Source organism: Vanellus vanellus (genome assembly GCF_965231255.1).
Source record: "Vanellus vanellus genome assembly, chromosome: 3".
NCBI classification, from domain to species: Eukaryota; Metazoa; Chordata; class Aves; order Charadriiformes; family Charadriidae; genus Vanellus; species Vanellus vanellus.
In genome coordinates, this window is record NC_138907.1 from 129,422,258 (window position 1) to 129,438,588 (window position 16,331).

The 16,331-nt window shown below is 51.6% G+C and overlaps 1 protein-coding gene across 1 annotated transcript in view; it reads left to right on the forward strand.

Annotated features, from left to right (window-relative positions):
- Positions 1 to 16,331, forward strand: part of DTNB (dystrobrevin beta) — a 216,009-nt gene that overhangs the window by 103,631 nt on the left and 96,047 nt on the right. The window contains 2 exon segments of the mRNA XM_082481519.1: positions 13,839 to 13,940; positions 13,942 to 13,956. Coding sequence (XP_082337645.1) covers positions 13,839 to 13,940; positions 13,942 to 13,956 — 117 coding nt within the window.

A 16,331-nucleotide genomic window follows, 5' to 3' on the forward strand; every position in this document is an offset into this window, starting at 1 on the left:
GTTGTCATTCTTTGTCTGCACTTTGCTCTTGCTGAGAGGCGAGACATTCGCAGAAGTGTGGAATGGCACTAAATCGGTCCAGAACATATCTTTAGAAAGCCAAAATCATCTTACTTTCAAGTGTCATCGTTTGCCAGCCATCATGAGAACTCACAGGCAGCAAATGCATGGTAGATGTCGCCATCTGTGATCACCGTACCCATATTAGTTCCCGCCTCTTACCAAGGTCCTGGCTCATCCTCTTCAAGGATCCCGCTTTCAGAACCCTGATACAAAAGGTTACTTCATCCAGCAGATTCCGCAAGAGTTCCTCTTCATGGGAAGAGGCTGCTTCTTTCTATACTTGCTTGTTCCAAAGAAGGAACGGGGTATTTATCTGCTCCGGGGCCCAGGGGGAGCGGACAGGCTGCCCCAGGCTCGGGCAGTACCGTTTGCCTCCGTCGTTGCAGCTCCTCAGGCTCTCAGCTTGCAGAACACATACTGCTCCACGGCATCCCTGGGGATGTGCCTGAGGCTCACAGTGGGACCCAAACACATCCCTCGAAGGGTATTGTCACGCACACCCCGCTGAGCCCTCTGTTCTTTGCGAAGTATCTCCTGGTGGTGGCGGTGTACACCTGACCCGGTCTCATCAGGGTTGGGACGGTTTTAACCGCACAATAATGAGCAATACGGGTCTTCATCAGAGCTCCTCCGCTTGTTCAGCTGAGGTCCTACAAGGAGCGGTCAGTGAAAGCCATTCACCTTACAGCATTTGTAGGATCCGGACTGTTCCCGTCTGTGCCAGCCTTGCCTGCGGCGTCGCTGCGGGAACTGCACTGAAAAGTACTTCTGAAGTAGCAGAGAGTATCTTAGTCAGGCCGTGTCCACGCGTACCAGGGAGATGCTGCTCACCAGGTTTTACCTGATACTGCCAAAACTTTGGCTCAGGAGAAGTATACGTATTTCAAAAAGAATATGGAAACACTGCAAAATGAATTGCAAGAGAGCTCTGGAAACATCTGAAAGCTGGAAGTGCGATGCTGAAGGAGCGTTATCTGTTTAGGTTCTGAAGGAGGGTAGAGACGGGATTTGATTGCTCGGTTTCAAATATTTATACGTGGCGATACGCCCCGTAGCAGGGGTTTAGCCTTCCACGGAAGGGCATTTCAGGAGCCACTAAACTCTGCGTAGCCCCTGCGCACGGCCAGTCACACCGGCTGCTTACAGGGGCTGTGGATGCAGCGGCAAGCACGAAAGCTAAAATACTCGGCTTAAATAGGCTCTGTACCTGTCTCAGCACAGGCCCGTCCGTATATACCCGTTATACCATATATGGTATAGTATTGCTGAGTATTCTGAGACTTTTAGTGCACTGACTGAGCCACTGAACGCGTTGAAGCGTCGTTGGTTCATCTCCCATCCAGTCTGTCGGGGGCGCAGAAGCACGTGTCTGTGCTGTCTCTCTGTCCTCCGTTTCGTTAAGCCTGCGACATGGGCTGGTGGCAGTAGTTAATTATAGGGTGAGCTCCGGAGGAGAAACGGGTTTTTCCCCCTTTGAAAACTTCTTATTTCTGTTTTGTCAGTTCCCATATGTCCGATTACAGTGTTTTCCCCAAGATTTATTACAGTTACTGTTGCTGTAGGTTAATCCGTGATGTGAAAGACCATCACGGACGGTAATTAAGGGCCTGGTTTCCCTAGCTGGAGGCACCCGCGCATCTCGGCAGCGCGAGCGGAAGACAGCCGGGTCGCTGAGGTTGCTTTGTGTGAGCTGAACGGGGGTCGGATCTGCATTTTAATGGGCTGAGGCTGCTCAGACTGGGCACTTTTCACTGGCTCGGCTTCTTCTTGAAAGCAGAATTTGTTCCTAAAATAGGCTGTGTTATATATACTGGAATAAACGATGGGTGAAAATGTTAGAAGTTACACGTTTGCCTGTCTGCGGACACAAAATTCATCCCGCGATTGGGAAGGATGGGGCTCACCCCGTCCTTGAATGTCCTCAGTGCTGAGAAGGGATGAAGGGGCATCGGCAAAGCGCAATAGCGTTTGCTGGGAATGTATTCGGTGTCTGTGAGAGTGATACTATAGTATGGGCAAAAGGCAGTATCCTGCCTAAATCCTTCCCATTCTCAAGGCATTAGTTTATACCTCCATCAAACTTCCCTCCTTCCTCATGCTGATATATTCCAGCTTCCACTGGTAGACTAGTCCGAGAGTAAGGGGGGTTGTTTCGCTTTGCTTTCTTTCCCCCAAAGATGGAGCAAATATGGATCAATTCATTTGAAGGCAACGTTGGAAGGAATAGTAAATGGATACCTATGTGTGATTTTGTTGGAAAAAGAGAACCGCTTCTGCAATTCTTTAATTGCACCCACGTGCCATTAGGAAGTCGCTGCTCCCGGGGCTTCTGTAGGTGCAGACACAGCTGCTGGTCGGTACGGCTAACGCAGGACCTCAGCGGAAGCCCGTACCAATTAATGTATACGGTTCAAAAAGCCTTTGTCGTGTGCTTCCCCGTAATGCTTTTAATAAGTGAAGGATTTTAGTCACAGCTGTGGATTGCGCTACGTTATGTGTGAAAACCGTCCGCGTGCCCGTGTTGGTCCGTTGGCCCGGGAGGCACAGGCGGAGGCTGAGGGTCCCTCTGGGCGGCACTCGGCTCTGCTGCTGCGCCCCCGGGCTGCGCTCGGCCGTCTGCCACGGACGCGCCGTACTGGCCCCTGCAAACGAAAGGTAAGCCGGTCTGCGTCCAGAAAATACGTTATCGCCCATGGAAGGAAGAGGCTGAAATCAGTAACGTGTGCTGTGGGAGAGTGAGAGAACTCTCTAGTGTCTGCTTGACAGCTCCGGCCTCGAGAAACCGGGGCAGCGATTTGGCTCCCGGCGGCACGGTAGGCGGTCCTTGGTCCGGGGTCTTCCTGGGGAAGAAAGGCTGTGGCCAGCAGGGCGAGGGGGGGCTGTGCCCCTCTGCTGCGCTCTGCTCTGCTCTGCTCTTGGGAGACCCCCCCCAGTGCTGCCTCCAGCTCGGGGGCCTCAGCACAGGAGAGACATGGAGCTGGTGGAGCAGGGCCAGAGGAGGCCCCGGAGCTGCTGGGAGGGCTGGAGCCCCTCTGCTGGGAGGACAGGCTGGGAGAGGTGGGGGGGTCAGCCTGGAGAAGAGAAGGCTCCGCGGAGACCTCCGAGCCCCTTCCAGTGCCTAAAGGGGCTCCAGGAGAGCTGGGGAGGGACTCTGGGTCAGGGAGGGGAGCGATGGGACGAGGGGGGGTGGTTTGACACTGACAGAGGGGAGATTGAGATGAGATATCAGGAATAAATTCTTCCCTGTGAGGGTGGAGAGACACTGGAACAAACTGCCCCGAGAAGCTGTGGCTGCCCCATCCCTGGAGGTGTTCAAGGCCGGGTTGGACGGGGCTGGGAGCACCCTGGGCTGGGGGGAGGTGGCCCTGCCCAGGGCAGGGGGGGGACTGGATGGTGTTTAAGGTCCCTTCCCACCCAAACCATTCAATGATTCGATGATTCCTGTGGTGGTCACATCCGTTTGTCACACAAGGGGTGCCAAAGGCCAGGACAGGCACCGGCTGCTCTGCGGAGCTTCTCGCTCTCCCAGGACACACTGAACACTGCCATTCAGTGGCAGGGCAGGATGGAAACCTCTTTTTGTGATTTCCTGCTGTTAAAAACCTGAAAATAACCTCCCTTTGGCAACTGTTTTGTTGGGATTATTCCCAACTGAGCTGAAAGAACAGGATTTTAATGCCTGAGCTCACTTTTTTTGTGAACTAAAAAGTGAAAAACAAACCAACCAAACGACCCCTCGTCGGTGCTCCTCTTCAGCCCATGCACAGCTCTCGGAGGAGCCCCCGGCGCTTCCAGCCTCCTCATCCTCTGCTGTCACTGGGAAAATATCCAGAGGGGCGATGAGCTCTCCGGATCCCACCATTTCAATAACTATTTTGCGCGCGGCGGGAGGCTTTCTGCCGTCTCTGAAACGCTGTAGACAGAATGAGGTCAGAGGAAGTTTTTTGCAGTAAGCAGGAGTTTGGGAGCAGAATTGGAGCTATGGCCATGCTCAGATGTGGAATTTTTTTTATCCCCCATTTAAATATGTAACATTACAGTGTTGATATTGTTCATCTTGCAAAATACAAGTTTCCAAATGAAAAAAGCTGCTTAATTCAATGGCACATTTACTTTTGGTAGTGTATTGTCGGATGTGGGACACAGATGTTCCGTGCATCTGTTGAGACATTTGCAAAAGGGGAAATTTTAATGCAACCTTGCCTATATTTGTTACCTATGATACAGGAAAGCACAGTATTTCTCTGATCCTTACAGCCTTTCGAAACCAACGGAGGTGATTATGTCTGTTCTGTAAGACAGGGCCAAGCCCATTAGATGTTCTTGCTGATAGCTAATGTATATTAAATTACCGGAGGAACAGATTTTTTTTCCTCCTGTTGTGCTCAATGTGCACTTTTCTTCTTTCAGTAATTCTGTTCCCAAAGACAACCTGTCCCCAATTAGGTTAATGACATATATTTCCCTCTTTCAATACCCTTCTACATCGTTAGTTTTCTCAGCAGCCGTGGTCAGCCTGTGGGCTATTTTGCATCTTTTTCATTGCAGATCCGTGTTAGAATTCAAATGCGTTGTGTTTCAGTCTTCTTAATGTACATACTGTGTGAAAAGATGGATGGATCGGTCTCTGTTTTTCCCGAAAAGGCTTATGTACGTCTCTGGTTTATTTCCACTAACTCTAACTTGGATTTTTTTTCAGTCTTCTGCTCCTAATGTCACTGTTCTGTGCTCTGCTTGGTCCCTCGTGCTCCTGCCTTTGTTTCTGTTTGTCCTTGTTCAGCTTTGCTGTCTCCAGTGCCACCGATTACCCCGAGCCCTGTCCCTCTCTGGGTTTGCGAGTGTGTGCGCGACGGGGAGTTGTCAGCTTTTCCATCACACCTCCACAAACTGCCCTCTGCCATCGGCTCTGCGTGGATGTATTTCGCAGCGGTGTCATTGATGCTGTCCCTTGGTTTTTGAAGTTCTGTGTCCCAGAGTGATTTTTATTTGCTTGGCTAGCTTCATTTATCTTCTGACAATTTCCAATGTGCCGTGTTTCTCCGTTGTTCCCGTGGCCACATTCATCTCTGTGACATTTCCTTCTCGCTGCCCAGCCACCAGTTCCATCTGGAGGTGACGGACACTACCGCTACTGTCCGCTCTGCCGTTTTTCTTTGACGCAGGTGGAGCACATTCATTTTCTTATGTTCTCCTTCTTAGACCTGTGTGACCTCTTAGAGAGCCTGGATCCATTTTAGCCACAGTTTCAGCCACAAAAAGGTTTTGGGGAAGAGTTTGGCAGCATGAGCCCGGGTGGATGGTGGCGGCTGGCCCTGTCTGGGTTGCTGCTGGAGATGTAGCCGGGTCCTCGGGCACGTTTGCACCATAACACCTCCTGTACGCATACATCGTACCAAAATGGACTTTGCTTCTGGGGAAGGGATGAAAGTATCTCTTTATCTCGAGACAAGGGAGATCCCAGCTCGTGTGTAACCCCGCTCACTGAAGATGTGACACTTGACAACAAGATGAAAGAGAAGGGGACGGCACGGAGGAAGGAAGGGTGAGGAGAAGGGTCAGCATTGTGGATCAGCCTAACAATTCCAAACAAAACCTCCGTGTTTCAGTGCTCATTATTTAAACTGATATCTAGGTGCCTATAGGTATTTATTTTTAACCTGTGGTTTAAAATCCTCCGGGTGCAATTGGGCATCTGTGGGACGTGGGTTATGAGGAAGATGCATTAGGTGAGAGCGTGGAGAGTTTTATGGGGGGAAATGGTCAGAAGGCATCAGCAAGGGGAATAGTTGGGACATTTGTGCACTGCTCTGCAGCGGCTGTAAGGATCAAGAGGAGAACACCTGAATAAAATAGAAAAGGAATCTTGGGTTTGGAACGCAGACGTTTCTCTCTTGCTGTTGGCATGCGGACACCTCGGAGGGCTCTGCAGACTCGTCCTGCAGCCACACGCGCCTGCCGGGCTGGAGCACGTCTCCTGTGAGGAGAGGCCGAGAGAGTTGGGGGTGTTCAGCCTGGAGAAGAGAAGGCTCCGGGGAGACCTTATAGCAGCTTTCCAGTAGCTAAAGGGGCTCCAGAAGAGCTGGGGAAGGACTTTTTACAAGGGTATGGAGTGATAGGACGAGGGGAAATGGCTTCCAACTGGAAGAGGGGAGATTTAGATGAGATATTAGGAAGAAATGTTTCACTGTGGGGGCGGTGAGCCCCTGGCGCAGGGTGCCCCAAGAAGCTGTGGCTGCCCCATCCCTGGAGGGGTTCAAGGCCGGGTTGGACGGGGCTGGGAGCAACCTGGGCTGGGGGGAGGTGGCCCTGCCCAGGGCAGGGGGGTGGGACTGGATGATCTTCAAGGTCCCTTCCAACCCAAACCGTTCTGTGGTTCTATGATTCTATGAATCCTGGGTGGGATGGGAGACACGGGACTGCGGGCAGGATAGCTGACCTTCATCCTGATGCTGCTCTGATGGTACCGTCTCACCTATTTCTGCTGGGAAAGCTTTTTTCTGCCTTTTCACCACTTCTCACATCAGCTACTTTCACCTTTTCTGTAGTTTTTTTCCTTTCTCCAGTAGCACTGCTTCAGTTTATCTTGCAGCTGCTGATGATGTAATATTTCTCATTCATTCCAGTTCTTCCTCCCTCCAGTTTAGAGTGTGTTTTCCAATAATTTGATTGTGCTCTACCTGCTGTCCCAGGGCCATTGGGTCCAAGAGACCAGCGGGGGTGAGACCGCCGTGCCGGCAGGGAAGGGGACGGGGAGCAGGACGGTCCGTCCACAGCGCCCTGCGGGCAGAGCCGGTCCCGAGTGAGAATTTGGGTTGGTTCTCTATCACTTTCTCTCTCATCACTTTCAAACACTTTGTTTCTTCTGCAGTTCTTTTTTACTCCGTTTTGCCTGCACTTTTTTTGGTCCCTCCCCCCCCCCCCGCTAGCTACCTGATTTGTGTCTGCTCTGAGATCTGTCAGCCCGGTTCCCCGCAACGTTAATAGAACAGTTACAGAAATCATGGACTGGTTGAGGTTGGAAGGGACATCTTGAGATCGTCTGGTCCATCCCCTGCTCAAGGAGGGCCAACCAGGTGCCCAGTTGGGTTTTGAATAGCTCCACAGACACGGACTCTACAGCCCCTCCGGGCAACCTGTGCCAGTGTTTGACCACCCTCGTCGTAAAAAAGTGAGGGTTTTGTACTCAGATGGAATTTCTGATTTTGTGCCCACGGCCCCCGGTCCCGGCACCGGGCACCACCGGCAGAGCCGGGCTCCCTCTTCTCCATGCCCCCCGCAGGGGTTCATCCGCACGGATTGGAGCCCCCGACCTGCTCTGCTCCAGGCGGAGCAGTCCCAGCGCCCTCAGCCTCTCCCCACCGCAGAGATGCTCCAGTCCCTCAGCGTCCCGGTGGCCCCTCGCTGGGCTCTCCCCGCTCCGTCCATGTCCCTCCTGCACTGGGAAGCCCAGCGCCGGACCCACCACCCCCGGGGTGGCCTCTCAGAGGGGAGGGTCCCCTCCCTCCCCCTCCTGCTGACACTCTGATGCTGATACTTTCATTTTTGTTAAAGTCATCTGTTTTTACACTTCCACATGTTCCGTATAAGTTTCCTGATTAAGAATTTGATTTTTTTTGAAGTAACTTAACAGCAGCACGCGTAACCGAACCGTTTTTATCGCCGCTGTCCTTCTGCAGCCGCTTTGCTGGCTCTCCATCCGCCCCCGCCATGAATCTCTTTAAATTCAAGTGTTACAAGATCACGTTTTGTCCCCTCTTCAGCGGTGACCGCCGGCACGCTGCTGCCGCTGGGCCGCGCCACGTTTCCCTGTATAATTACACTGCGCGGGTTTCGGCTTGCACGTGGGCCCCGTGGCCTGTGCTGCAGGCGATGGCTGGAGGTGGGGGGCTCCACAAATTAAAAGGTGGTTTAGAGTGTTGGAGGGCAGCGGTGGCTTCCCCGTGAGCCAGACCCCACCACTGCCGCAGCAGAGCGCCGCGGGTCGCTCAGGAGTGCGGCTTGGGTTCAGAGATTACTGTGCTAAATTTGAGAGAGAATGGTGGTAATTATCCTTTTTGACCTTAACATCTGTTTAAATCGATCATGGGGGAAAGTAATGCGACAGAAAACAGGAGATCCCTCCAGATTACGTCCCGGCGACTCTGTCAGAAGCTCTTTCCCGTCTCAGTCACCAGAGCAGCCGTGTGCAATTTATAAAGATTTGCAAAGTTGAGGGACTTCTTGCTGTAAATCGCAGGTTTTTAAATAAGTTGTCTATTTTACTTGGCCTTCCTGGTAAATTTTCAGAACAAAAATTAATTTAAGACACCAGGAGCGCCATTTAAATACCTGAGTAATTTACTGAGTTGCTTACAAAGCTGCAGAGCCGAGTCTTAGCGTGGCAAATTTGCGGCAGGAGCCAAGGAAGCTTCCGAAGCGCGTTCCCGCCGGCGGGCGGTTACGCGTGGGAGCCCCAGGGGCGACTGAGCGCCCCGACCTTCGCCCGCCCCGGGAAGCAGGAGGAGGAGCAGTGTCCTGCGGCTCCGCACAGTCCTCTGACCTCCACTTTCTCTTCCCGCTTAATACTCCCTCCGAAGGAGAATGGTTAGTGGTATTTCTTGCGATCTTTTGACTATCGCTTTGCGTGGTGTAACCTCATTCTGCGCGTGGTGGCGGCTGTTCTATGAAAAGTGTGGGAAACATACTGTAAACTCACATTTTAATGCTGCTTTGAAGGATTCAGTTGCAGCACGTGGCTAACTTGGGGGGAGCAGGTGGTGCATTGTCCTCGGCACCATCTTCTGAAAACAGAAAGTTTCTGAGGTTATCGTGTAGTTCTGAGTTTCTCTACCAGGGATATGTTCATTGTTTTAAAAAGCAGAAGGAAACAAGCCCTCAGCAGTGTGTCTGACCGCTCGCCGAATTCAGGCCATGTTAAGAGCCAGGCGTGACTCTGGGGGATGTCTAAAAGTTCTCTTGGAAGATGTGGATGTAAGTCAAAATGCTGGATAAATAGGAAGTTAACCTCTAAAGGCAATTTTTCAACAAGGAACTTTCCCAGACCTCAGGTTTTAAAGGCATTTTCAGAGAGGTGCAAATACAGCTGTGGCTGCATCTGCAGCAGTGTCCCTGTCCCCACCGGCCGTCCTCCAGCTGTGGGGCTGCTTCTGCACAGACGGGGAACCGAGCCGCTCATAATTTAATCATGGGGAAAAAAAAAAGGAGAAAGGAGAGGGGGTGACGTTGTGGTGTCAAGAGCCGACATTGCTGTTTCGCGGCTCTCAGGCTGTATGAAGAAGTATTTTTGCTGAAATAGGTGTCTGAAAGTCAAAGGGATACCTTCAGATTCCAGAGCACATTGTGAAACGATCGGTCCGTACCCACGTAGAGGGGTAGGGAATAAAAATAGCGGGCACGTCTATGTTGAGAACAAATCGTGTCAAAGAATGGAAATCGGGTGGTTCTGCCTGGGTGGGTGGCCTCGGGAAGGAGGGGGAAGCACTAATTTAACATGTATTGACTCATAAAGCTTTTGACACTATCCCATATGGTATTTTCATAAATAAACTGGGTAAACGTGGACTGGTTGGAACTGCTGTTATGTGGGTGCAACACCAGTTGAAGAAATGCAGGCAGAGAAAGAAAATATCAATATTTTCCTAGCAAAGTGGGAGCACGTGTCAGGTGGGATCCCACAGGGGCTGTTCCCAGTTCAGTGTTACTCAGTTTATGTCTTGGCGGCTTATACCATGAAACAGAGAACGGGCGTACACAAATGTCACACTGGCACTACGCCAAGGAGGTACTGGAGGTTCTCCAGAGGGCAAACCTCTAACTCGGAGCGGTCCTGTAGATCCATAAGATGAAATTAATATAGACAGCTTTGAGCAACAGAAAATAAAATAAAATGCATGAATAATCACGGAAGGGTTTGGGTTGGAAGGGACCTTGAAGATCATTGAGTACCAACCCCCCTGCCCTGGGCCGGGCCACCTCCCCCCAGCCCAGGTTGCTCCCAGCCCCGTCCAACCCGGCCTTGAACCCCTCCAGGGATGGGGCAGCCACAGCTTCTCGGGGCACCCTGCGCCAGGGGCTCACCGCCCTCAGAGAATAAGAAGCAGAAATGGTTCCGGGAATTGTAGTGGTTCAGATGAGTGGTAGAAACTGTAGGTCTAGAGGTTTGTTCAGTTCTGCAGATCCCTTTCAGACCCGGTGCCGCAGTACAGCAGTACATTCGCTAAGAACGGTTTAGGAAAACATCGGCTGTCTTACCTGTTTGATCCCTCTTTGAGGAGAGGGTGGACTGGAGACCTCCAGAGGCCCTTTCCACGTCACAGTTCTAGCAGTTCTTAATTAGCAAGCCACTGAGCCGTTCTGATTTTCTTTAACATAAAGAATCTGTGTAAGTGTATTAGATGAAACAGCTCCAACGTGAGACCGAATGTCCCCATAAAGTTCACTGGGAGTATGGCTTGAGCAATACGGAGAGGTCACGACTGGCTTGGGATACTCCAGAATTGCCTTTTGATGTACAAGTGATTCAGTGGGAAGTAAAAAAGATAGAGAAGAGAGGGTCAGAACTGCATTTGTCAAGGCCAGAGAGGAGAATTTGTACTAATCAACACCCGCGGTTACGAGCGTGTCCCTGGGAGGTGTCGCTCGGTGGCTGGTGACCAAGGGCTGTGCCGCGGCTGTGTGGCGCGGCAGGGCTGGGTGAAGCTCGGGGCCGGTGAGGCGGCGGTCAGGACAGAGGTGGAGGTAACGCGGAAGGATGGAGCTGTGCTGTGATGAGCCGATACTACGGGGCTTTTTCTCATCTGAAGAAACAAAGTGCCTCAGAACCATTTTAATACAGTGCTAATCAAGGGTATCTAATAGCCTTCCGAAATCCAGAGTGCCTCCACTTAAACCTCAAAACTCCAGAATTGCAGAGGTTAAGGATTATATACACTTACACATCTGAAAGGAAGCGAATACAGAATTGTGATGTATGGTGTCCCGGGATGAGGTGGGGAGAGGGAAGGAGACGAGTCGGCAGCCTCGGGGTGCCATGGGCAGAGGCGAGAAGCTGTCATGGAGCGGAGAGGAGGAGATCTGGGCTCACCCCAGGGGATCCCGGCTCAGCCGTGGGGATCCCAGGTTGGGATCCCTTTTCCCGTCCCATCCGTGGCGCCGCCATGTGCTACTGCTGCTTTTCCCGGCCGCCCTGCTGGGAGCTGCCGCTGCTCTGGACCAGTGCTTGTTGCTCTGCCGATGCTCCGTAGGTACTATACTGACCAAGTTTACAAAGAATATAAATACTTGCTTATAATTATGATAATTGCTTATCAATCCCCAAAGGGCGGGTGCCGGGGGATGGGATCAGGCTTTGTTCAGTGGTGCCCAGTGACAGGACAAGAGGGAACGGGCACAAACGTGACCATGGGCAGTTCCATCTCAACCTGAGGAGGGACTTCTCTCCTGTGGGGGCGGCAGAGCACTGGCACAGCTGCCCAGAGAGGGGGGGAGTCTCCCCCTCTGGAGCCATTCCAAACCCGCCTGGAGGTGTCCTGTGCCACTGCTGGAGGTGCCCCTGCTCTGGCGGGGGGTGGCACTGGGGGAGCTCCAGAGGGCCCTTCCAGCCCCCACCAGTCTGGGATGCTGGGATTCCATTAATTAAGCTTGTCCGTGGTTACCTCGGGCTTTCCCCGAGGAGGGGGGTCAGTGAAAGGCAAACCCTTTGGGGACGGGCGTTAAAAGTCTGTGTCAGCATAACCCCAGCTCTGCTCCCTGGGTGCCCTGCGGGCTCCGCTTCTGGGGGCGCCGGCGGGCTGCCCTTGGCAAACGGCAGCAGGAGGGGACCGGGGCACGCAGTACGAGTTTAACGCTGGGGGTTTTGTACCGCAAAGCTTGTGTTTATGTGAGGTTTGCCGATCAGGATTACTCACACTAGCTTTTTTATTTTAATAATTTTGCTCTCTGAAAGCATCACGCAGACCTACAAAGTGCTTACATCGCCCCGGCGCAAACCGCAGAACGCCACTGAGCCCCGCGCTTTCTCCTGCCCCCGCCCCAGGTGCTCTCCTCCATGGGGAACTCTCTGCGCTCTCATTTTTCCTCCGAAACCAGGAATGCTAATCACTGGTAAAGCTATTGCCATTTTGAGTGAAAAATGCGGTCGTTTCTGCTGGGGTTTTTCCTTTTCAAAGGAGCGTGTGTAAGGAGTTATAATGGGAAGGGCCTTGGAATCTTAATTGTGGTCGCAGGAACGGGTCTGCGATAAAGCATGGCTAAAATGCAGCTTTTCAGCCTTGCCGGTAGTCAGGCTTCACGAAGTGTAGATTGCTTAAAAATTCTTCCGTGCAGTGGTTAATGTTAAGTCTCTTTCTTATTACAAACCCATTATTACAAAGGTTGGTCGTTGCCTGGAGGGGTTGACGCGGGTAATTCCATTTTACCTCTTTTTTTTATAAGGTCTTATTCCGCTTCTGGCAGAGTTCTCTGACATGTTGCTGCACATAGCAGAGAAGAAAAGAGTTTGCATGTCTGAAAAATGTGAATTCTGTTTTCATAGTATCAGTATATTGATGCTGAAAGCAATAAATGCCGTGTTTGTAAAAGCTTCTGAGAGAAACACTTCCTGGACACGTGTGGAGAAGGAATTAACTGCAGCTGTAAGTTGACGGAGCGGCTTGACGAGCTGACACTGAAACGAAAAATGGAATTTCTCGTACGCTTGCAAGAAATGCCTATTATACCTAAATCCTAGCGATACGTCTTTGGGAGTCGTTTTTCAGGGGACAGTGTGATCTCCTGTCTGCCCGGCACTGCCCACCTGCCCTGCGTGGCCGCGCTCCGCGTGGTGGCCCGGCGGACGGGGGTGCCGGAGGCCAAACCTCACCTGGGTGCGGAGGCGACCTGGCCCTTGGGATGGAGGAGAAGATGCTGCGGCCTTTGTGCGCGGTGCCTGGGATACAAAAAGAACCATTTTCTTGTCTTCTCTCAGGGGTTCTGAGATGCTGCTGTCGCAAGGCTGGTGGAAACCGGCACGTTTAAATTGGACCGTACAGACAAATAGTTGTTAATGTGCGATAGCTTCTGGCAAATACCTCTCACGTTCAATCTCTGTTCATTGAAGTATTCAAACCTATAGTAGCTTTATTCTTATGAGTTCTCAAAACAACAAAAACCCCATCGTTTAATGAATCCCTGTTAGAGGGTAGTTCTGCTGATACCAACCACTAATATTTCAGGTTTTTATCACTTTCCTCATATTTTCGTGTGTTGTTATGAGAGAAAGAGAAGAGGCTGGCTGCTTTCAATTCTGATTTCAGACACAGCAATAAAACTGCAACCCACTGTGGTTTGGAGTATTTTTGGAGCTGTTTGGCAGCGGAAGGGTAAGTTCTGTGCGGGTCAGAGGCTCCGGTCCTGGCTGTGCTCCGCAGTCTCCTCCCGATGGCTCCCGGAGGACGCAGATCCTGCCGGGAGCATCACTGCCGCCGTCGGAGCCTGCCCGGTGCTGCGGACGGCGTCGCTGGGGTCGGCCCCGCTCTGCCGGCGCGCCAGCCGGCTCGGGGAAGCTCCACCGCCATAGTCGTTGTGTGTTTAGGTACCCAAACCTTCCTCTAATTGCGTTTTAATCTTTAACAGCAGAAGGTATCCTTTTCGTGTGACTTGCGGAAAGACGTTCGCATTTTTAATTACTCATCTGTTTGTTTTAATTTTTAACTGTTTGTTTCGTTGACACCCATTAATTATTCGCTTTGTGTTTATGTTGTGTTTTGTTTGCTCTCTTTTGCCTTCGTCGCTGCCAGGTCACGGTGCCCCCGGGATGCCGCCGGCCGATTAGCTGACGAGCACGCGCTGATAGCGACCTACGTCAGCCGGCTGCAGAGCGGCGCACGGTTAGTGTTAGGAGCGGGGACGGGGACGGTAACACTGCTTCCCCCGGGGAGGGCTGTTCCCGGCAAAGGTATTTGGCCGCCCTTGGCAAACAGAGGGAAAGGCATCAATATTGTCTAAAATCTTCTGAAAAGCACACAAATAGGTTTGCACGCACAAACGCCAGCTTGGAGGGGATGAGTTTGTGCCCGTCGCAGTCGCTGGGTGACAGAATCCCTTACGTGAACTGATTAACATCGTCCCAGACGGGTTAGATGGGAATTTTTCTCTCCGTGACCATTCTCTCCTTTCACCAGTAGGAAACTAATTTCCACCTGAATTTTCTCCCCAGCCAGCTCCTGCCCGTTTGTTCTCGTGCCAACGCTGTCCTGTAACTCTAACTGTTCTTCCTTCTCCTTATTGCTTCTGCCTCTCCGCCCCAGAGGCGGTCATGGGCAGATGTGAGCTGGGCCGAAGGAGCTCAGTCCTGTCAACGTGACCTGCTTCACGGGACTGTTTCTGTCTGTGCCTTTCCAAAAAACGTTAATGCTTTGAAGAATTAATTGCTTTTATCTCAGCTTTAGTATTTGTGCACATTTATATTTCATGTCTGTGTCTACGCAGAGAAATTTTACCCCAAAGCCCCAAAATGTTGCTCTCCCGTTTCATCACAGGACGTGGCCGAGAGGTTTTCACCATTCTGCTTTTGGACCTAATTAAATTATGCCTTTACAGAGCCAGAGCCGTGCGGGAAAGGAAAAGGGGGCGTAGTGATCTGGAGGCTATACGTAAAGGCTGTGCACTATCCATGTTGTCATCCTCTGGATAATATTTTGAGAGTCCTGTTTCATCACTCTGTCATGTAGAAATCTGTATTCCAGTGCCGCGTTCTGGCTGGCGGCATCTCTGGGGAAAGACAGTTTTTTTCTGGGTAGTGAATCACTGTTGTCTGCTATCACCTGCTATGAGCTGAGAGCCTGTAATATTGTCCGCAAGGCAATAAAAAACAAGGAATTTCAGACTCGCACCTTCCCTCAATTACTGTAATCATAGGATTTGGAGATACAAAGGAGTGCATCTTGAAGAGCCTATGACAGATTGAAATACTGTGTGTAGCTCATAGCTGCCGTGTTACAACTAGTTGGAGGAGAGGTTCTCAGTCTTTCAGGTCTTTAAATTTTAAAAAAGCGCTTGGTACTGTTACCAGAGTAACGGCGCACCCCTAGAAGGAGCCAAACGCGAAGAGAATAATTTAGATCCCGGTTTCATTGTGCATGGGAGTGTCTTCCCAGTCAGCATGAGAGACTGATGAAATGTCTGCTCCTCTGTCACTTCTCTTCATCTTCACCCCTCACCCCCCAAAAATCTCATATAACAGTAAATCTGCTTTCGGCTGGCGGTGGGGGCTCTGGCCAGCCCCTGCGGACCCTCCCTGTTTCTGACGGATTGAGATAACAGTAAATCTCGCTCACGGACAGCATTTCCTCTAATAACCATCGCTGCCTTTCTCTCCGCTGCTCTCCTGCTTGCATCCGCTCCTGGCTGCCGTCGGAGACAAGGCGCAGCGCTGCTCTTCGTGTGCCCCTCCCGGCCCCTCTCCTGCCAGGGCAGTTCAGCCTGCAGGGCCAGACGAGACCGTCAGAGCATCTCCTCTGTCGTCTCACACCAGGCTCACACCAGTGTCCGGGAATTTGGACATTTAAGAGGCATTTGGACAATGTCCTTAAGAACACGCTTTACTTTTGGTCAGCCCTGAAGCGGTCAGGCGGTTGGACGAGATGGTTGTTGCAGGTCCCTTCCAACTGAAATATCCTATCCTATCCTGTCCTGTCCTATCCTGTCTTGTCCTGTCCTATCCATCAAATCACAGAACGCTTTGGGTAGGAAGAGTCCCCCCCCTGCCCAGGGCAGGGCCACCTCCCCCCAGCCCAGGTTGCTCCCAGCCCTGTCCAACTTTGCCTTGAACACCCCCAGGGATGGGGCAGCCACAGCTTCTCGGGGCACCCTGCGCCAGGGGCTCACCGCCCCCACAGGAAGGAATTTCTCCCTTGTATCTCATCTGAACCTCCCCTCTTTCAGTGTAAAGCCATTTACCACCATCCATCCCTGTGCTGAGCCTACACCCTGTTTCTGTAAAGGTTTGGCTTTCAGAGAACACCGTGATGGAGATGCCACTCACTGACAGTCTGTCCCAGTCATTAGTTGTGCTGACTCTTTTTGAACAGAGCCCTACTTCAAATTTGAACTTACCTTTCTTCCTCTTCCAGTCACGGATTTTGTGCGTACTCACCTTTGCTCTTTATCACCCAGCGGCTTTTCATGTCTTCCAGCCAACCTGAGCGCCTTTGAGCCGTGGCTGGCTGGATCCCTGAGATTTTTCATCATATTCAAAATTATTTAATTCACTGATGTCCTCCAAGCAGAAA